The sequence below is a fragment of the Budorcas taxicolor genome, chromosome 4 (assembly GCF_023091745.1).
Source record: "Budorcas taxicolor isolate Tak-1 chromosome 4, Takin1.1, whole genome shotgun sequence".
Taxonomy (NCBI): domain Eukaryota; kingdom Metazoa; phylum Chordata; class Mammalia; order Artiodactyla; family Bovidae; genus Budorcas; species Budorcas taxicolor.
Genome location: NC_068913.1, coordinates 48,166,384 through 48,190,433, shown reverse-complemented (window position 1 = coordinate 48,190,433; position 24,050 = coordinate 48,166,384). Strand labels below are relative to the sequence as shown.

At 34.7% G+C, this 24,050-nt stretch overlaps 1 protein-coding gene across 1 annotated transcript in view; it reads right to left on the bottom strand.

Moving 5' to 3' along the window:
* Window positions 1–23,490, bottom strand: part of KMT2E (lysine methyltransferase 2E (inactive)) — a 70,445-nt gene extending 46,955 nt beyond the window's left edge. Inside the window, exons 1-4 of the mRNA XM_052638545.1 lie at window positions 23,351–23,490; window positions 7,283–7,397; window positions 6,044–6,273; window positions 3,082–3,162 (exon numbers count right to left, since the gene is read on the bottom strand). Of these exons, the coding sequence (XP_052494505.1) occupies window positions 3,082–3,162; window positions 6,044–6,273; window positions 7,283–7,397; window positions 23,351–23,421 (497 nt within the window). The 5' untranslated portion in view covers window positions 23,422–23,490. The remainder of the gene's footprint in view (window positions 1–3,081; window positions 3,163–6,043; window positions 6,274–7,282; window positions 7,398–23,350) is intronic.
* Between the last annotated feature and the right edge of the window lie 560 nt (window positions 23,491–24,050).

Below are 24,050 nucleotides of genomic sequence, written 5' to 3'. Positions count from 1 at the left end.
CTTAGGTTCATACCCCAATCTGTACACAAACGTTCATAGCAACTTTATTTGTAATAGCCAAAAAAGTGGAAATGACCCAAATGTCCTTCATTAGGTGGTTAAACAAACTCTGGTACATATATACCACGTAACACTAATCTGACAAAGGAAAACAGGGGAAAAAAAAAAAACCCACAAAATACTGATAACATGCCACAAATCAGCTGGTTTTCCAGGGAATTTTGCTCAGTTAAAAAAAGAGCCAATCCCAAGAGGTCACATACTGTGTAATTTCATTTTTGTCTTTAAATGACAGAATTACTGGAATAGAATATAGATAGATTAGTGGTTGGCAAGGGTCAAAGATCGGAGTAGAAAGAGGTGGATACATCTAGAAAAGGCAACATGAGGGATCTTTGTGATTGAAATTTTTTGTATCTTGACTATACCAATGTAGTATACTGCCTGTGATATTGTATTAACAGTTTTGCAAGATGTTACCACTGGGAGAAATTGAATAAAGGATGCAAAGGATCTCTGTATTACTTCACGAATGCATGTGAATCTACATTACTTGAAAAGGTTAACTTTTAAAAAATCAAAAATAAAACAACCAAAGCCTGAAGTGTGTAGTGTGTAAACAGTAAAATTCTTTCAAGAGAACTTAAATACAATAAATTAACTATACATCCCTATGAAAAATATCTAAAGGGGAAAAAAAGTTATAAACTTTTTACATAATCATATCATTGGTACTGTTACTCTGAAACTGCTATATTCTTCTATGTGATTAAGCAGTTGAGAAAATTATGTGATACTCTAATTACACTACTGACTGTGTTGTTGAGAACTAGCATAGAAGGAGACACAGATGGAATATAGAAACAGTATGATGAAAACCTTGTACAGTTGACCCCTGAACAATGAGAGGGTTAGGGGTGCTAAAATGCAGCATGTGTGGTTTTGTAGTATTTACTATTGAAAAAAATTCACACATAAGTGGGCATGCATAGTTCATATCCATGCTGTTCAAGGGTCAACTGTATCCCTAAATTTAAATTGCAATTATCAATATAAGCTCCTGTATTTTATCTTAAAAATAAACAGACAAAACTTATAGTAGACTAGCTTCATCTACTAAAAAGACATAGGAACAATGAGAAGTCCAGTAGGAAGGAACATTACTAGCTCTCAGATTCTGGTCTTGAAAACCTATTCTGAGCTTGGGGCACAGAAGTATAAGATAAGCCTGAGATATCTTGTCACGCTGATAACTGCAATATGCTGATACCCAATATGTTTAAATCCCTGACTTAAAATTCTTTTCATTATTCTAAAAACAGATAAACACTACAAATCAACAAGCATTTATCTTGCCATTCCTCAGTAAAATATAAAAGAACTGAACAGTTAATATGGGGAAGTTCTACAGAAACAGTCCAGCTAATAAGTGATAAGCAACAGAATTAACACGTCACTTAATTCTGCAACCCCTAATAAATTAATAGATCTTAAAAATGACTATCAACGGGTCCCATTCATATATTATGTGTCACCTGATAGAATACAGTCTGTCTTAACCCCCAGAAAGGAGGGGGATCTAAATCTAATCACACACTATTTACAGAAATACATAGAGAGAGAAAACTGTGAAATCATGAAAATGGAATTGGTAAACTCACCAGGATAAACGATTCATTCCCTTAAAAAGAAACAAACTGCAAAGGAGATTGAGGTTGGTGGGGTAAAGAGTATAGGTTTAGATTACTAGAGACTTAAAAGAGATGTATATCAACCAATCAATACTTTAAGAAAGGCTGGGGGCTTCCCTGAAACTTCCCTGAGGGCTCAGTGGCTAAAGAATCTGCCTGCAATACAGTAGAAACAGAAGACTCAGGTTCAGTTCCTGGGTTGGGAAGACGCCCTGGAGAAAGAAATGGCAACCCTCTCCAGTATCCTTGCCTGTAGAGTTCTATGGACAGAGGAGACTGGTGGGCTACAGTCCAATGGGTCACAAAGAGTCAGACAAGACTAAGCACGAGCATGAACAGGGGCTTCCCTAGTGGTCCAGTGGTAAAGAATCTGCCTGCCAAGGCAGAGGACACAGGTTTGGTCTCTGATCCGGGAAGAATCTACAAGCCGCAGAGCAACTAAGCCCATGCGCCACAACTATTCAGCCTGTGTTCCAGAGTCCGCGCTACAACTACTGAGCTCATGTGTCACAACTACTGAAGCCCCAACGCCCTAGAGCCTGTGCTCCCAACAAAAGAAGCCTCCATACCGCAACTAAAGAGGAGCCTCTGCTCACCACAACTAGAGAAAAGCCTATGCAGCAATGAAGACCCAGCATCGCCAAAAATAAATAAATAAATAAGTTATGTTTAAAAATAAAAAGTGGTTAAATGTAGCAGATTTTGTTTCAATAATCCTTTTGTGATTACAGATTTTTGTTAAGAATTCTTTTATCGATATATACTGATATATATATAAACAAATATATATATACTTGTATATATGGACACATATGAATGGAATAATATAGTTGAGATTTGCATTAAAATACATGAAGGAGAAAAATTCATAGCAGTGTAAATGAAAAGATTATTGAGAATTGTTGAAGCAGGGTGGTAGAAACATGTGGGTTCATTATACCAGTACTTTTATATAGGTTTGAAATGTCCATTTAAAAACATTTTTTAAAAACACAGAAAAAGAAACGGGAAGAAAACACATTATTGCCAACAGGCGGAATAATAGTATAAGCCCTACAAAACTGTGTATTAGAAGGGAAGGCCCTTGTAATAACTTTTTAACATAATGTGCAGTCCACTGAAAAACGATGTCACTTAGAAAATGCACTAGGATTTTATGCATTATTAAAAACCCTAGATAGAAAATAATCCGTGACATTATCAGTGGAAAGATTCTTCCTGATTTTAGAGTTGTCAGAATGAAAACAAACAAAACCCCAAACCATAAAAATGAAGCCCATATTAACACAGTATCCATTAATTGTTTAATCTAGAATTTGTACATAAACTTCTAGTAACTAAAGATTACCTTGGTAAAATTACTGGCAGTTTTACTGCATGAACAACTTACCTAGGCTGACAACGTTCACAAAGATATGTATCAGGAATATGCTGCCTGTCAATCCCCATGCAGTCAATATGTTGCCAAACACTTTAAAAAGGAAGGAAAAAAAAAAGCAGAACATACAAAATATTATTAAAATCATAGTTAAATTAAGATTTGATATTCTATTTAACTATTACTTAATAAGTGCCTATTTTGAGTTTAGCAGTATAAAAGGTAATGTGAAGAATTCATAGAAATATGTCCTCAGGAAAATAAAACTTTGAGATGCAAAAGTAGAGGACAAATGTAGGATATCATATACATGATACAAATTTCTAAAGCAAATATAATATTAAAATGTAAAAGGTACATATTTTATTACAAATCACAAGCTGCAGATGTCCACACTATTTGGAATTAATGGGAAAAGCATCCTGGAGAATAATGGGACTTGAAGAGAACCGCACATGGGAAATTACAAAGAAAGAAATGTCACACAACAACATTTTCTCAAGTAGATGGATATAGAGAGCAACAGTCAGAAGGCAGTTAATGTATTTGAAGAATGTTCGTTTTGAGAAACAGAGGGGAATAAAATTCAATTAGTAAAGCGTATTTACAGTATATAGAACCTGGAATGTCAAAGTGTGTGTAGCACTCCTCTAACTGGCAACAGGTAACAACCAGAGGTTGTTTTGATGGTATATAGTATTCAAAAAAATTTTAAAAACTGAAAGTATAAAAATCAACTAAGAGGCTTTTCCAACATTCCAGATCTAAGTTAAAGAACTGAAAGAACTAGAATGATGGCAGAGAAGATGAAGTTTAAGAATCCAAGAGTCATTGCATGAAGATAGAGACTAAATTTATTATGAACTCTATTTTTAAGAGTAACACATGGAGCAGCTTGAGGCAAACTTCTCAAGTTTGAGGCTATTTTATGGCCAAAACTTTAATTGGTCTATAGCTGATATATATGCCTGTTTCTAAAAAATAATCTTATTCTTTATACAAAAATGAGCTACTTTTAATATATATAATTTATACATAAAAGCTACTAAGTTAACTGCTATGATCTTGCTCTTTTTAACTGAGGATGCTGGGACAAGAATTGGTAGAATGTAAACATAATTGTCTATATATCAAAGATGATGGGGGGAAAAAGTTTAAAAGAAAAGCAAAGCACTTGACGAGAGTTAGAATAACAAATTATGTTAAAATTGGGGGTAAGTAATAGCTCATGGAGAAAATAGGAGAAATAAAACTAGGAAATGAATAAATATCAGAGCTCTAGCTGGCAAATTTGAAAGAGAGTATGGGCAGCAGGTACATGAAAACACATAGAGCCAATGTAAAGCAAGAATAGAGGAAAAAGATTAAGCCTGGCAGTATATATTATACTCCAGGTTAAGCAGTGGAAAAGTAGAATAACAAAAAATTCATAACAAATAGACCAGTTGCTAAAAAGCAAATACCTTGAATAATCCAAAATATGTGAACTGGTCCTTCGAGAATTTGTAGTTAGGTATAAATGCTAAAGAACTATTTCACTATTTTCGAATAGATATAATTCTATATTATATATAGATCATTGTAATTAATCAAAGTTTAGATTATGCATTAGAATAAAAATAGTCAAATATTATATAATTTATTACATAAGACAAAAATCAGCTATGAGATATTTTATATGATTGGTTAAAATATGAATTGAGAGTTGCTACTAAGTAATTAAAAAATTATGAGGAAAACAAGTTACCAGTGAAGTTATTTTCTTCGGTTTTAAATTTACCTCCTGAATAAACTTACTGAGGTAAGTGGTAATAGTATGCTTATGGTAATAGTATGTACCATAAGTTTAGTTGTTAATTTGAAAAAGTGTCACAATATAGTTTTATTTTTAAAATTAACTCAAAGTATTAATATTACAACTTTCCATAAAAATAACATCAAATTTCACATTTCACTTAAGACTAATTTTCCCCATTTTTGGCAAAGGTAAATCACCTTTCTGAAATATAACCCTAACTGCATATTTGTATCAACTACATCTCACTCCTAATCACCTAACTTAACAGACGGGAACAGGATTACAAATAATGAGAAGTAATTTATATTTGGCTCAACAAAGCCAAATATTATACTCACATTCAAATATGAATACTATTTCAAATAAAATAATGAAGCTATGTCTTAAGGACCAGATCCAGGATATTCTGAAAACTATCAAACTTTCTTACCCTCTACAGTGCTTAAATACTGCTTAAATACTCTCTGCTTCCCAGCCTATGCAGGGGATGGACTCAGTAACTTTCAGGTTGAAACCCTACTGTTCCCTCTCCATCCTCCCCATCTCCCTCCCACCAGAAAAAAAATAAAGAAAGAAAACAAAACCCCACTTTCTGTCCCAATCACACCTTCTCTAGGGGAGGAGGCCTTTCTTGGTGGTTGAACCAGGGTTGGGGGAGGGGAGACTGTGGTTCTGGTTCAAGGAGACTCCAGAGTGCTGCAAGGGTCAAGTCAAAAGGAGGTGAGAGAGTCAGGTCAAACAAACATCAATCAAATGTATAATTCCCCCAAACTGGAAAATCACAGTTGACTATACAGCACAAATAATTCCAAAGGAAATACACAGGACTCAATTCTCCTCTCATTTGTATCTGTCTACTTTATGTAGTGTATTACTATTGAATGAGTGAAAAGAGAGGTGTGATTCTGTATAAATAAAAGTTTAGAACTGATTGCCTATTACTCAGTTAACAACGAGGATTTCCAAAAAACTCTTGATAGTTTTTTTTCTTTCTTTCTTTCCCATAGGGGCACTTTCTAGGAGAAAAACAGTTTGCAATGATAGTAGCAGAAGGATCACTTTAAAAATTCATTTATCAGTTCCTTTCAAAGCGAGTTTAATTATCTTTTCCAACATTAACAATCACAAACATTAGGAGCATTCAAGAAAACAAGCAAATAGCATGAAATATTTTACCTGCATTTGTCACAACAGATCATGTATCCATCATCATGTGTAAAACCACATATGCACCTGGTTACATCAGTACCATAACTTCCATCCTCAGATGTGCTGATTGTAGTAGCACTGGAAGTTTCATCAAAATTAGGAGTGGTAAAGATGCCTACTTCATTTTTGCTAATAAGAACTGATGGAGGAGGGGAAGCTGGAGGTGTTGGAGGAGGACGAGCACCATAATTATGGTCCTGGATAATTAAACACAAACACCGCACAATGTAATTTCAATAACAGTATGATCTAAGCAACTTAAAAAAAACTCAGTCCTTAACCTGAGTATTTGAGAGAGATGAAATTGGCCCATTTCTTCCTTAATACCTTTAAAATAATGACTTGCTGAAACTAAATTTTAAACCATAGTAATAAATAAAAATATCTACCTACAACCTTAGTCACCTTCACAATACAAGATGTGAGAATAGTGATGGTTAAAAAAAGCAAACACAAAACCCTTAGGAAAATAGAGGCTAAAGAATAACAAAAACAATTACAGAAGACATATTGTCACTAGACAGTATACAACAGGGATTTTTTAAGTTTGGGTATTTTTTATTCTGGTCCAAATGGTAAAAATTTCTGATAATGGTAACTTGATAATACCACACATGTGTTCAGTTCTGCAGCTGTTTCAGTCTGTACTCTGCCTCTTACTAGCTATGCAACACTCAATAAGTTAGCTTAGATAAGCTTTCATTTTCTCAGCTATGAAATGGGGATGAAAATTATACCTATGAGGTTGTTTCTGAAAATTAGATAATATATGTAAAAATGCTCAGCACAGAGCTTGACATATAAGAGCTAAATCAGTGGTAACTATATAATTTATCATATAAATTACTATATAATTTAAAATCAACAGTAGATAGTATAATTCTACCTACAATCTTTTCATAGGGAAGGTAAAGAATTATAACACTAAACTAGTAAAAGCATAAAAAGCAAAATAATAATACTATAAAAACTTCTAAGGAATTCCTCTTATAGAATTTTAATCCCTTGAATAAATATAATTAGATCAATGACAAATTAAACTACAAATTATATACCTAATTGTTTAGATAGCATAAAAAGTCTGCATTTTAAATATTCAGTTTTAGGCATAACACCACATACATCAACTTTCAACCTTTAAATATAAAAAATACAAATTTATATACAGATACTAAAAAACCTTCCAGAGAAATGTTTGACACTTACCGCATACGGCAAACCAATGTAACTGTGTGAATGATGCGAGCTGCTGGTATATAACTGGTGGGGATAACTGTTGGATTTCTCAACTACCACAGGGCTAGCTTCTACGGATTCTGGTCTGGAAGGAAAAAACATTGCATCAAAGAGAATTCCACTGATTCTTTTTTTCCTTTTCATCTATTTAAAATTATAACACTTACTATATTGGCTATACAAATAAAATGTCTTTAAAATGTCTAAAACATAGACACCCTGCAGATATGACATACCCTATCTAGAGTCCATGTTATAAAAAAACTTTTAATTAAGTACAATAAATGTCCCATCTTCAAACTCTGATATAGTTTCCCTATCACTGAAAAAATTACTAGACATTAAAAATTAGTTAATGTACTCAGTTGGCACTGGGGACACTATGCACAGGGGTGGACAAAAGTGGTAGAAATAATTTAAACAAGACTACGGACATACTGAATCCATATGGATAAACCCCAATTTGAATGTGAAGTATACATTTCAATGTTCAAAGCTTCAGGTACCTGTTACCGTGTCAAGATATAACAAAGTCTTGGAACTATCAGAAAAGCTAAGGAAAGGAAACCTTACAATGAACCAAGACTTGCTTATGAAAAAAAATGCAACCAGTAGCTATGGTAGTGTCAGATTAGCAGTTCTGGCCTGATAATGACTAAATGATGATGAGCTGAGCTGACCAACCACTGACAGAAACAACTCACCTACTATGGATGACTTCTAAGTTCCCTGGTCTAGCATTTTGTGTACATCACCTGCCCAGATTCTTCACTTGTATCAATCCTCCTGGAGCCCTCGTCTGACAATTCCTATTGATCAATGTGACAGTGAACCTACTTCTGAGGGCAATTCACACTGAAATTTATTTCTCCCTTGCACAAACCCAACATGACTTATTTCCATGCCTTATTCTTACCAAGCCACTGTTTGAGATGATTTTTTCAAAACCTTTATCAAACCTCTTAATCAAAACCTTTTCTTAGAATTTAATACTATTTGAATTCTTCATGGTTTAAGGCTGCTTAACGCAGTTACAATCTAACTGGTCAAATTTCTGTTGTCAACTACTTCTCTCCTCAACTCATCCCTTAAGCAAATTCTCAATTTCGCTCTATTACCTGGGATCCAGTGTGCTACAATCAGGAGAGAGAGGAGACACAAACTAAGGTCAAGTGGTTCTGAAGGAGATTATAAAAGAAGAGTCTCCAAAATGTTCTGAATCTTTAGAAAACCAGTGCTCACCTAATAGCTATGCTGTGATGTTAAAAACTGACTTATCTTTAAAAGAGAAATGTTTAACTCCAAAATTAATTTATGTTTATTGTACAAACTTTAAAAGAGACGTAACAAGAAAGTGGAAGATCATGTCTTCATCCAAACCTGACAGACCCATGTTAAGATGCCACGTACCCTCCTCTGTATTTGTCTCTCCATAAATACATCTCACAGTTTTTTAAAAATGAGAATATACAGTATGTATTCACAATTTGGTGCTTCCCTGATGGCTTGTGTGTGTGCTCAGTTGCTTCAGTCGTGTCCAACTGTCTGTGACCCTGTGGACTGTAGCCTGCCAGCCTCCTCTGCCCGTGGGATTCTTCAGGCAAGAAGATTGGAGCCGGTTGCCATGCCCTCCCCTCCAGGGGATCTTCCATACCCAGGGATTGAACTCACATTTCTTAAGTCTCCTACATTAGCAGGCAGGTTCTTTATGGCTAGCATCACCTCGGAAGAATTCACCTGCCAATGCAGGAGACCCAGGTTTTATCCTTGGGTGGAGAAGATCCCCTGGAGAAGGAAATGGCAACCCACTCCAGTATTCTTGCCTGGAGAACTCCATGGACAGAGAAGCCTGGCCAACTACAGTCCATGGGGTCCCAAAGAGTCAGGCACAACTTAGTGATTAAACAACAACAAATTCACAATTTGCTTTTGCAACCTTCCAATGTTAACACATAGTGCTGTCTTGTTTTTTATAATAACTGCTTATTTCATTATATGAATGTACCATAGTTTATTTAATAAATTCCGTACTGGATGTTTAAATTGTTCCTATTCTTCAGTGTTAAAGATATCATTGCAATTGTACACTGTTTTATATATCATTTTCTGTTTACATAATGGTATTTCTATAACACATGGATTCCTTGAGGCAGACATGCTGAACAAAAGGATAAAATTCACATAAAATGAACAAATAAACTGCTTTGATTATAATATTGATTCCTTTCAAATTCTTTTTAAAATACACAGCGGGAAGACTCCCCTGGTGGTCCGCTGGTTAAGAATCCACCTGGCAATACAGAGGATACCAGTTTGATATTTGATCAGAGAACTAAGATCCTACAGAGCAACTAAACCTGACTGCCTCAACTACTGAACTCATGTGCTCTGGGCCCATGCATCACAACGAGAGAATCTGTGTGCCACAATGAAAGATCCAATGCAGCCAAGTAAATAAATAAATAAATATTTTTAAAAATACATAGAGGGAAGAAGTAGAGTTTTAGCAATTCCTGATTATTAGAGCAACATGTAAGAATTATGGCCATTATAGAATGAATCACGTTTAGAGATTTAAAGTGTGGCAAGAAATTTCTATTTTGGAGTAGATAATGGGTGGGAATTAAACAAGACTTTCAGCCCAAATATAGATAAATTCAAGCATGTAAACAAGCCACAAATCCTTTGCATAACCTCATGATTCGAATTAAAGCTATACAGCACTATTCACAATTGCCAAGACATGAAAACAACCTACATGTCCACTGACAGAGAAAAGGATAAGGAAGATGTGGCACAGATTATACCATGGAATACAACTCAGCCATAAAGAGGATGAGATAGACTGTTCGCAACAACATGGATGTAGCTAGAGATCATCATACTAAGTGCAGTCAGACATAGAAAGACAAATAATGCATGGTATCATTCATATGTGGAATTTAAAATATAGCACAAATGAACCTATCTATAAAACAGAAGCAGACTCACAGACATAGACAACAGACTGTGGTTGTCAGACGGGGAGGGAAAGAGAGAGGGATAGACTGGAAGTATGAGGTTAGTAGATGCAAAGTACTATATTTAACATGGATAAATAACAACGTCCTCCTCTACAGCACCTAGAACTATATCCAATCTCCTGGGATAAACCATAATGGAGAAGAACACAAAAATGAATGCATATGTGTATAACTAAGCCACTTTGCAGAAAATACAGCAACACTGAACAGCAGAAAATAGCACAACACTGTGAAAAATTAAAGCTCTAAGTACTGAAAAGCTGGCAATGCAAGAAGGCAGAAAACATCTTCATTTCTATGCTGATACTTACTAAAAGTAATTTTTAAAAGGTAACAATTTAAAAAGAAATGGGTTGAGACAGTTTAAGGATTTTCCTGAACTGTAAGATAGTATTTAACAGAAAACAAAAAACAGGGCACCAGACATTCTTAGAAATGTTCTTTTAAAAGTCCCATGGTGCTAAATATCCTCAAAGCATACAGTAAATCTGAAAACAACTTTGTGACAAATACCAAGTCAAATATCCTTTAGATCCAGTAACCCCGTCATTGGAAATTTATTCTAATAAAATTAATTTCCACTAAGTAATTACTCACAGAATTGAGGTGTTCTTTGTAATACTATTCCTAAAACCAGGTATTCAAGTAGTAATTATTTAAATGTCCAACCAGGAGAAAATGCTTAATTAAATTTGAGCAAAGCTACTATATTTACACATGGACAATGCACAGCAAGAACTGACAGTAACAAAAATTACTACATTATGGTTATGGGAACTTTCTCAAAATCTCCTGGAACATTATCACAAAGCTTTAATAATTTTTTTATACTGCATGGCTAAAGAGATAATATACAAAAAATATAAGTTTTTGTGTAAATAGTTGTTACAGAGTTTTGCCAAGAGAACTGATCATAGCAATACCCTCTTCCAACAAAACAAGAGACAATGCTTCACATGGACATCACAGGTCGTCAATACTGAAATCAGATTGATTACATTCATTGCAGCCGAAGATGGAGAAGTTCTATACAGTCAGCAAAAACAAGACGTGAGCTGACTGTGGTTCAGATCATGAACCCCTTATTGGAAAATTCAGACTTAAACAGAAGAAAGTAGGGAAAACCACTAGGCCATTCAAATATGACCTAAATCAAATCCCTTACAATTACACAGTTGAAGGAACAAATAGATTCAAGGGATTACATCTGACAGTGCCTGAAGAACTGTGGACGGAGGTTTGTAACATGGTACAGAAGACAGTGATCAAAACTATCAAGAAAAATAAATGCAAAAAGGCAAAGTGGTTGTCTGAGGCCGCCTTACAAATAGCTTAGAAATGAAGAGAAGGGACTTCCCTGGTGGTCCAATGGCTAAGATTCTGTGCTACCAATGCAGGGGACTCAGGTTCAATCCCTGGTCAGGGAACTAGATCCCACATGTCTCAACTAAGACCCATGCAGCCAAATAAATAAATATTTAAAAAAAGAAAAGAAAAGAAGCAAAAGGCAAAGGAGAAAAGGAAAGATATACCCATTTGAATGCAGAGTTCCAAAGAATAGCGAGGAGAGATAAGAAAGCCTTCCTCAGTGATCAATGCAAAGGAACAGAAAAACAACAGAATGGGAAAGACTAGAGATCGCTTGAAAACTAGTTACCAAGGGAACATTTCTTGCAAAGATGGGCACAATAACAAGGACAGAAATGGTACAGACTTAACAGTAACAGAAGATATTAAGAAGAGGTGACAAGAATACATAGAAGAACTATACAAAAGCAATCTTAACAACCCAGATAACCATGGTGGTGTCATTACCCACCTAGAGCCAGACATCGTGGAGTGTGAAATCAAGCAGGCTTTAGGAAGCAACACGAACAAAGCTAGGAGAGGTGATGGAATTCCAGCTGAGCTTTTCAAATCCTAAAAGGTGATGCTGTGAAAGTGCTGCACTCAATATGCCAGCAAATTTGGAAAACTCAGCAGTGGCCACAGGACTGGAAAAGGTCAGTTTTCATTCCAATCCCAAAGAAGGGCAATGTTCAAACTACCACACGATTTGCACTCATTTCACATGCTAGCCAAGTAATGCTCAAAATTCTCCAAGCTAGGCTTTAACAGTATGTGAACTGAGAACTTTCAGATGTTCAAGCTGGATTTAGAAAAGGCAGAGGAAACAGAGATCAAATTGCCAACATCTGCTGGATCACAGAAAAAGCAAGAGAATTTCAGAAAAACATATACTTCTGCTTCACTGAGTATGCTTTATAAAGCCTTTGACTGTGTGGAACACAACAAACTGTGAGAAATTCTTAAAGATGGGAATACTAGACCATCTCACCTGCCTCCTGAGATACTTGTATGCAGATCAAGAAGCAACAGTTAGAACCGGACATGGAACAACAGACTGGTTCCAAATTGGGAAAGGAGTACGTCAATGCTGTATAGTGTCACCCTGCTTATTTAACTTATATGCAGAGTATATCATGCGAAATGCATGGTTGGATGACTCACAAGCTAGAATGAAGATTGTGGGAAGAAACATCAATAACCTCAGATATGTAGATGACACCACCCCTATAGCAGAAAGCAAAGAGGAACTAAAGAGCCTCTTGATGAAGGTCACAGAAGAGAGTGAAAAGGCTGGCTTAAAACCAAACATTCAAAAAACGAAGATAATGGCATCTGGTCCCATCACTTCTGGCAAACAGATGGGGAAACAATGGAAACAGTAACAGACTATTTTCTTGGGCTCCAAAATCACTGCAGATGGTGACTACAGCCATGAAATTAAAAGACACTAAAAAGTTGTTTAATGCTAATATCTTTGCCGACAAAAGTCTGTATAATCAAAGCTATGGTTTTCCTAGTAGTTGTGTATGCATGTGAGAGTTGGACCATAAGGAAGGCTGAGTGCTGAAGAATTTATGCTTTTGAACTGTGGTGTTGGAGAAGGCTTCTGAGAGTCCCTTGGACTGCAAGGAGATCAAACCAGTCAATTATAAAGAAAATAAATCCTGAATATTCATTGGAAGGCCTGATGCTGAAGTTCCAATACTTTGGCCACCTGATGTGAAGAGCCGACTCATTAAAAAATTGACTCTGATGCTGGGAAAGATTGAAGGCAGGAAGAGAAGAGGACAAGATGGTTGGATGGGATCACTGACTCTATGGACAGGAGTCTGAGTAAGTTCTGGGAGATGGTGAAGGACGGGAGCCTGGCATGCTACACAGTCCATGGTGTTGCCAAGAGTCAGACATGACTGAGCAACTAAACAACAATTTCTAGTTGTTACATGATATCCTGAACTTCTTTGAGTCGATTTTTCCATTTAAGACTGTTTAGAATTCTGAAAGAAACTTTTTATTTGACTATTTAGCCACACAAAGCTTGAGTCATCTTCAAGGGATTGTTTTTGATTTATAGCACATTACTAAAGAGCTTCCAAAAAGAGAGCTTTACACAGACTCTACAGTTGAGAAAATAAAATTTTATTTTAAACTCCTACTCTTAACTGTGAGATTTGGGAACTTAATATTCATTGGTTTAAGATAATACGATTTAAATTTCCTAGTTAAAATCACTTAAAAAAAATACCATCACTTGTTAAAATTTTCATACTGAAGAACTTTATACCCCTCCTCCTTTTGTATTCTGTCCCAAGGTCTTCTATCATGGTTAGTACTCAGTCACTCAAATAATGCAGCAAATTTCAATCTCTATCTTGTTGCTGTTTTAATTCTGCTAGTTTCCAGCTGCCTGAATTAGGCACTAACCAGAACTGTTAAACAATAACGAATCTGCCTGCAATGTGGGAGAACTGGGTTCCATCCCTGGGTCAGGAAGATCCCCTGGAGAAGAGCATGGCAACCCACTCCAGTATTCTTGGCTGGAGAATCCCACGGACAGAGGAGCCTGGTAGGCTACAGTTTATGGGGTTGCAAAAAGTTGGACATGACTGAGTGACTAACACTTTCACTTGAAATAGGCACTAACTGGAACTGTTACTTTAAAGAACTATACCATTCAACTTACTGAAATCACATTTTTTTTTTTTCTCATATAGGGACATTTTGTTCAATTCTATAGTCCCTTATATCTGTCTACCATGAAGAGGCTATAAAAATTTTTAGCCTTAGTTCTACCTTTCCTACACAAATGAAATAGAATTAACTAAGATAACGAGCATTCAACAATCATTTGTATGTAGTAAGTTTCAGGGTTCATAAAGAGACCTTCAAGCCTTATGATTCATGTCTTACTACTGTTTCCAAACTTCTTCATCCTCTCAAACAGACACTTTGTTCTCATATCTCTTACCTTCTCCAGGTCCAATCACCTGGTAACCTTTACTATCTATCTCTATTTGCCCATTCTAGACAATTTACATCAGTTCAGTTGCTCAGTCGTGTCCGACTCTTCGCAACATAAGACAATGTACATAAATGGAATCATAAAATATTTATCATTTTATGTCTGTTCTACTTTACTTAGCATAACATTTTCAAGTTTCATCCACTTTATACCATGTTTCAGAATTCTATTCTTTTTTATGGCTAATATTCCATTGTATAGATGGGCCACATTTTGATTTGTCCATTCATCTGTTGATGGACACTTGAGATGTTACACCTTTGTCTAACATAGACCTTTTGTCTAACACAGACCTTTTGTCTATTGTGAGTAATGCTGCTATGGGTACTGGTATACAAATATCTGTTTTGAGCCTTTGATTTCAATTCTTTTTCTGGGTCATAAATTCTGTTTAACATTTTGAGAAAGTACCAAACTGTTTCCCATTTTTTTTAATGCCTTAATCTCCTTTTTAAATTTTTTTCCCTATCTCCTAAATGTTTGTTTTCTAGGTGTCGGTACTTTATACATTGGAGGTTTCATCCACTACTATAGTTTTCACCATTTCCTATGTGTTCACGACTTCCAAATCATCTTTAATCTAATTCTATTTCATTAGCTTCACCCAAATAGCTCTCCATATTACTAGGCCTCTTAATTTAGATGTCTCATGACTATAAAGTAGATGTTTGTTGTAGAAAACCCTTTTTTACATCCCAGATTTTGGAATTTAAAATTAAACCAGGGACTTCCCTGGTGGTCCAGTGGCTAAGACTGGGTGCTTCCAATGCAGGGGGCGTGGGTTCAATGCCTGCCTGGGGAACTAAGATCCCACATGCTGTGCAGTGCAGCCAAAAAAAGAGAATTAAATTAAATTTAGAGCTGGAGCCAACCAACTTTTTCTGTGAAGAACCAGAGAGTAAATATATTCAGGACCTCAAACAATATGGTTTCTATTGCAACTTCTCACCTCTACTGTACCTGGAAAGCCAGAAAATATAATTAAACAAGTGGGCATGACTGAGTCTCAATAAAATCTTACTCACAAAAATCAGGCAGCAGGCTGGGTTTGGCTCAGTGATCCTAGTTTGCTGACTGCTTGTTTAGAGAAAGCAAATTTGGGGAAGGAACTGATTGTAATAGAGTACCATTTGGCTTTAGCAAGTGCTACTAGTGTAATGGTATAATTTTCTTTGAAAATGTAACATCAACTCAACAGGAATTTCTTATTAATTTATTAATAAATAATTATTGAGGGTTTATTATATATCAGCTACTGTTTTAGGTACTGGGAACACAATTCCATATCTAAAATCTAGCATTTACACTCAAATTGTTTTTCTCTTATAAAAATGGAAAAATGCCACTTTGTATTACAACCCTATTCTTCCACTTGCTCTCTGGACCTTATCCCTTCTCACCTTTTCAAGATCTGTACACTTTACTCTTGCCAGCAACTATCTCTTGTGTCTTACATCTTCAGTCTACCTCTATATTAGATCACTGCTGTCTTTATTTATTATTCCATTTAAAACTCCTGCCCCCTTTCATTTGTCATTTCTCTGTTCCTCTTTTTAGAAAACTCCTTGAAAGAGTCGTTTGTGCTCAACATCAGGCTGCACAAGACCACGATAACTATCCATATTGTCAAACTAATTGGTAATTGTAGTTTATATAGACTTTTCAGCATGTGATGTAAATGTTCCCTTCCTAAAAAGATTTACCTTTGCCAGCTTTCTAGATACCACACTTAACTGGCCACTCTTTCTCATTTTTGCTTGATTTTCTTTTCTGCCCATAAATGTTTTCTCTTTTCCCCCAGCTCATCTTCTTCTTTAAACAACTCTCCATCCAGTTGCTTAATCCAAAACCATAAAGTATCATTCTTGATTATTCATTTGCCCTCGCCCACCACATCTAATTCTTTGATCAATTCTGGCTCTTCTTCCAATATACATTTACAATCAGTACACCTCTCTCCCTAGTCCAAGTCTTTGTCATCTCTTGCCTGGACATTGCAGTAACACTATGAATGTACTGAATGCTGCTGAATCGTACAGTTAAAACTAGTTAAAACAGTAAACTTTATGTTATGTATATTTTACTATAATTTGTTAAAAGAAAGAAAGAAAACCACAAAAGGCTAGTTTCACTAAAGCCAAAGGTACAGAGAATCAAAAGTAATAAATCCTCCTGAGACAACAAATAATATGAGGCCTGAAAACTATGCATTAGCTTCAACATGCCAGTAGCAGGGTAAAAGTAACAGTCAATTTGTATGGAGCAGTTGGAAGAAGAGTGAAGGACGCAAGCATTCAAGCATCTGAATAGACTGACAATTGAGACAGTGCCCAAGGAACCAAAAGAATGACAAGCGGAGATAATACTGATACAGGGTCAAGATTTAATCTGAAATAGCCACTCTCAGAACCTACCTCTGACCCTGTGAGGTGATACTGGGTTTTAGAAAAGGTAAAATGCTGTTGCTAAGACTCATTTAGTGGAGCAGGTAGAGCAAAGATGTAGTGGGGATGCTTTGCAAATGGCTTCAAGGGAGGGGTAGAATATGGATTTCTTTCCCTCAGATTGGAAGTACTTTTGTTCTGGCCTAGAATTAGTGGTAACAGATCTGCTTCTGCTGAGTCTATACAGGTGTAATGTGGAGGGCAATTCTTGGATTCCCAGACAATGCTATCAGGAAGCAAGGGGTGGAGAAGCATTCGCTGAGTTCTGCTTGTTGTGACATTGAGTATAGCAGGACAGAACTATTCAGGGAAACAGTACCTGCTGCTCCTAAGTGATATTCAGGAACTGTTCTAGAAGGTATTTTAAATATCACATTGTTCAACCTCCAGTATTACACACCAGGAGATTACTGATCTAAGTGCCACAAACTGATTATCATTAAGTCACTGTGTATCCATGAGACATGAAACATAAGCTCTCTGGATTTCAGATTCCACATTTACAAAATCAAGTCTTAATTTTAAGTCACATGGCATTATAATAACAAAGCAAATACTAAAGCCTAGATCTCTTAGGTTGGTCTAATACTATTTCTGTCAAACTGTATTATCCCCACCTCCTGTGAGATTTATCAGAGTGCTATTTTGTCTATGGATTAATGACCTAATGATGTAAACAGCTTTACCTCATTTCTGTATTACAAAATGGTACCATGTATTATTTTATTAGAGTTACATAAAGCCTGATTTCTGGTAACTCTAAATCTATACCACTTTAACTGTCATTACTTCATAAACTTTACAAACATGGAGAACAAATTTGGGCATTAAAATTTAAATTATTTATGTAACATTTCCATTCTTAAAAATGAAAAAGGTTATTTTCAAATGTGTTACAGTCCTAAATTATTGTTGAAAACTCAGAAAGCAGAACAACTACCATTTTGTTTGCAGTAATCTACCTGATGTTGCCACATTTTCCTGGAACCACTTTACAAATTTAAAATTGTATGTGTTTATACCAAAATATCCTTATTCTTTAAAAAGCCATCATAAATTATCATTCATTATATATTTTAGTGTAGACATTTAAGCAGTCAGGTGAATTGAAGATCTAAACAGAGAGAAATGCCAATCATAAAATCAAGAGAGGAATTTAGAGAAAAAGAATAGGCTAGAATGATTGATTAAATAAGCTCTGATTCCTCCTGAAACTGGACTTTTATGATTTCCTTCTTCCTCATCAAAATTTTAATTTCTTCCCTATATAAACCTTCAAAATACAGTTGTATTTTAATGAGAAGTTTATATGAGTATTTTAAGTGAAACCTCTAGTTTTTCTTTCAATGTTAAAACATTCAGTAACAGACACTTGGGTATCAGTAATTACACATGGATAGAACATGAATATAAAAGATATCCGTGAGTTCTCACTATGTTCCTTCAGATTTGTGATAAAAACATTTCTATCATTCTTGTTATACCTAACACTTTTTAAAGATATATTAAAATTAAACACATTACAACGGCATACAAGAAAAATTTTTAAATGGAGAGATTTGGTGTCCTCAGTTTACCACATGTGGCATTTTACTTCATTTAACTCAATTAACAAAACTTAGCTCTTTTGATCTATGTGGCAAATGGATCTGGAGCCAAGCAGCTCTGGAATTGACTCTTTATTTTTTATTAACTAACTATGTGGCCTTAGGGAAGTCACTTAATCTCCTGGAGGTGCATTTCTTTTGTAAAATGGGAATAATAGCTGCTTACACACTATGTAACAGACAAGAAAAAAAATTAGAGAAAAACTTAAAGTATAAAGCAAATGATAAATTTCAACAGTTCTAAACAATGCTAAGAACAGTATTTCAAAACATTCTTTTTAGTATTAAAACAAATCACATTTAAACGAAAGCACTTCTAAATTAGGATAAGCAAATTAACACCTTTAAGGTCAGCACAAAGTATTAGTTTCTTGACAAATAAAAAGCGTAAAGAAATCATGAATAGAAACATTAAATACTAGTGGAACACAAGTAAAAAGCTACTGAAAACATTTCATTATACATTAAACATTTTAGTATCTTTAATTACATAAATTCAGATTACAAGCAGCCAAATATTTCAACAAACTAATAATGAATTCTGTCAGCAGATGGCTCTAGTGACACTGAGATAACCTAATATTAAATACTATAAAGAAAATAAAAATGTACTGAATCTCAGAACTCTGGAGTCAAAAAAAGCCACATTAATACTTCAGGCCCTCTTTTTCAAATTAAGATATCAAAGTCTACAATAATTGTCTCAAGGGCTCACTGGTATATTAGTGGCAGAACGAAACTGAAAACCCAGATATCTCCCTTTAGTACTCTCAGTCAACAGAGAGGCATTTACTGTATTCCCAGTTATAGCACTAAAAGCCCTCTTCCAAAGTAATTCACTTCCAAAGTAATTCACAAAGTAATGTAACTTAGATACGTCACATTTACTAATTTGTCTACCGCATCCAAAAATACACATATTTATCCAAAATCTCATTATAAAGATTTCTAAAGGAATATTTGGTAGTAAAAATAATGTTAAAAGGAATAGAATGTTAGTAATCATGTTCCCAGTCTTTGAGAGGAAAAGTAATTTGGTTTTTCTTTTTTAAAAAGACTAGGAAAGAATCAGTTTAACACTTCCTATTTAATACCTCTTCCCACTTCTCAGCTCTAGAAGGGTTTCTAACCTTTGCTTCTTTAACCAATTTAGTAATTCAGATAGACTGCCTGACATAAAAGACAGAAGAAGCAGTAGAAGAGGTCAATTTATATCAATCAGGATAAAAACATACAGTTCTAATAAATGCTGAACTCTGGCTCAACTTTCCTATTTATCTACTGGTAACTGAGTCTAGGTTTTCTTTCACATTCCTTATCTTCAAGCAGAGACCTGAAAATATCTTTATTATATGCAGTCATTGATTATAATAAATTTACTACCCCTAAAAGTAAAGCTACTACTTACGCAAACCATATATCAAAATAAATTACTAACGTTATATAAGTCATTTTTTGTAACAGTACTAGGAAAGAAGCTATAATAGAAAATGCCTACAATTAACACATCAGTAAGTTTTGCTTCTGCCATTTAACTGCTCTGTGACTCGTTTCCTCACCTAAAATTTGAAAATAATACGTCTCATAGTTACATCTTTACCTTTCTTATTCAAAAAGAAATAGATTGTTATGATCTCATAATTTTCATAACTAGCAGAGGTTTCACTGTTCTTTTCTCTTCTGAGATCCTACAGGTTGTAATTTAACCTAGAATTTCTCTATCCAATACAACGGCCTCTAGACATATATGCTATAGAACACTTGAAATACGGCTAGTTTGAACTGAGAGGTTCTGAAGTGTAAAACCAACTCGTGGCAAGGTAACGGGGAACAGAAAAAAAACAAAATACAAGATCCCTAACTCTGCAGGAAAGGCAAGACAAACCCAAGATGTTTAAAAACTTAGTAATGAAAGGAAAACAAACAGGTAACAAAGACTAATGAGTTTTACTGCAGAGAGGAGATAATCCAAGAAGAAACGTTACTGAGTATCGGAATACAGGACTAGAGTTTAGCAAGTCTGTTATTATAGATCCTGAACCAGACCTTCAATTTCCTATCTATAAAATGTGACAGATAGCATGTATTCTATCTAGATGAACTCAAAGTAGATGAACTGTGATTAAATAAATTCCCCTTTATAGTCTTAGAAATGAGTATAAATTTGGTTCAGTAAACTAATTCACTCAATAAACAATCAAGTATTTCCTAAACTTCATCGTAGTTTATTAGTGATATATTTTAGCCATATTTTTAAAAAATATAACTAATAGGGACTTCTCTGGTGTGTCCAGTGGCTAAGACTCCACACTCCCAACGCAGAGGTTCTGGGTTCAACACTGGTCAGGGAACTAGATCCCACATGCCGCAACTAAAAGATGCCACAGACATGGCTACTGAAGACCCTGTGTGCTGCAGCAAAAATCAAAGATCCCATGTGCCACTATTAAGAGCCAATGCAGCCAAACACATATATATAACTAACATATAATTAATAACATCATATAGCTACATGAGTAAAACAAAATTCAATACTTAAAAAAATATATTTTGGAATAATTGTGTAGCTGCACAGGACGTTAACAAAGAAACATATGGGGAAGTCCCATATGCCCTTTCCCCAGCATCTTGCATCAATACAAGTATAGTATCTTCTGATTCCATATTTGAAATAAAAAGGAAATGTTAATTATATAAAAATTTCTTATGAAAATAGCTCTAAAAGCTTTATATATATATATATATATATATATATAGTTTTCAAGTTTGAAAATTTAGCCACAAAAATTGATAGTTGTCTCATAGTAGAAATTGGTACCAGCTATACTTTTTGTGTCCACTGAGTAAGGGATACCATACCCAAGGGACACATACTTGTATGTGGAATAGAAAAAAATAATTTCCTAAAACAGAAATGTTCTTAAAAAAAAAATAGTTATTCTGTAATTACCTACAAGTTGATCATCTTCTAATAATAAAAATGTCCATATTTGTACCAGGAAAGATTTGGTTCAATAATATAAATCATAATTATTCTATAAATACTCTTATAAATGCATTTAATAAAGAACACAGGCAGAAAGCTCTCCTCTAAACTGCTGTCAATATATTATTCATTCTTTTTTAACTATATAATTAATATGTGGCTTTTATTCTGTTTGTGAATTGCCTTACAGCATATATACTAAACATGTAAACAAGACAAAGGAGCATCTGACATTGTATGCTGGACTAATTCCTATTTCATACATAAATACTTCATAAATTACATTTTGTAGTAAGTGCTTATGGGGCTAATTTTAAAAAACTGTCAAGGTGAATTTTTTAGGAAGTAAAAAATCTTTGATTATTACCAATAAATGCCAATAACTATTATCAGATATAGATTTGCATGTATCAGACGCACTAAGAAAAACTGGTACTTTAGTCTGGGACCCACTCGCCTGTCAAGCCCTGCTTCCAGGTTCTTTTTTCTTTGTTAGGAGTGTCCCTATCTGGGTAGAAGGAATGTCAATCAACAGTCACAAGAGTACCCTTGTTTGGGAATCCACTATTTTACAACAAGAAGAACTTAAACATAGTACAAAAAAAAAAAAGAGGCATTTAAAAACTATAATAATCATATAGTTAAATGGACTATGTAGTATATCATAGGAATATTAGAGCGCACCCCTGAGTCTTTCCTAATGGCAGAAGCAGGTGTGGTGAAAACATTTCTAGACCATTTGAAATGCCAACAAACAGAGTATCAACTGTTTTTTGTCCTTTCTACACACCAGTTTTAGGAGCCCTAAAAGAAAGAAATTTCCTTTTTTTCAAAAAAGTTAAATTCAACTTTCTGGTCAATGAGTGTCCCATTTGGCACAATTCAACTATATACTCAATCAGAGAGCAAACATACATCTTTCTATTCTTTAAGTATTCCAACACTGTTACATGAACCTTTTGAAATTTTCTAAAAACAATCAATTTTCATAGCAATAATTCAGTGTTAACATAGTGGTCTTTCAAAATAAAAATAAAAGAAAATCTATCCAACACAACTGTCAAGACCAAATAGTCTTAAAGGCAAGGTAAGAACCTTTCGCTAAATCCCTCAGAAATGGCTCCCACAAAAGCAAAAGGTGCCAAAACATTCATCTAGAAGGAAATACTCCCTTTTTCTTATTTAAAACTGGCTGGAATTTTATTTTTCAATTCAACTTAAAAAAAAAAGGGCCAACTGTGTTTAAATGGACATTACAGTTTAAAAAGATTCAAACTGAAAACCAAATTAATTTTCCAATATAAACAAGACAGATTCACAATTTTAAAAAACATTAACCTATTATCTTAATACTTGCTGTCAATAATCAGCAAATGGAAGAGACAAAAAAGAATCAGAAAAAGAGAATTTTGGCTCAAAAGCTCTTTACAAAAGTAATTTTAGTTACAGGAATTTTTGCCTTTAAACTTCTGACATTTTACTTTAGCCAAGTATCTAAAATGAGAAAAATACAAATGCAAATCAAGAACTGCTTGGTTGTGCTAAAATAATTATATGAAGTATTTTACTCTTCCCTATCCAAAGTACCTATGATTTAAATACTTACTCTGAGCCTGCAGCCATTTCCAAGTATGACGTTTCTGCTGTATCAACCCCCAATGGGATCACTATGCTCATGACGTTCGCCTCTGGTAAATTCGATTACTATGGAGTCCAATGCATTGGTATCCAAAACACTGGGGCATGCCAGCCACAGTGCTCATTGCAAACATCTAAGTGCATCCACAAACCCTGTTTAAAAGAAAAGGGAACCAGAAGTTAACAATCATCTTCATATTCTCAGAAGCAGTCAACCTATAATAAAGGAAAGTAAAATACATAAAGAAAGCATTCTTTATTACAATATCAGTGTCAGTGCAATTTCCTCAGGCAGTCTCTATTTTGTTCATCTTTCTGGAATTAAGTAATGAGATTATGCTCAAAAGAAGTTTCTGAATCATAATCTTCCTCAGGGAATGAATTTAGGGTGCCATAAGTGGGATTACTAAGGCATATTGCTTAGTAAGGAACCAACAAATATTATTCATTTTGAAAAATGAAACAGAATTTCTTACAGTACTTTCCAAAAATAAGTCTTCCCGGTTCAGTGAATGATCTAACGATAAACTAACAAACACTGAGTACTTACTGTGAACTAAGCACCACACTAAGCTTTTACATGGATAATCTATTTAATCCTCACAACTCAAGTAGGGATCTCCATTTTACCACCAAAGAATCCAAAAGTAACTATGGGTAAATAACAT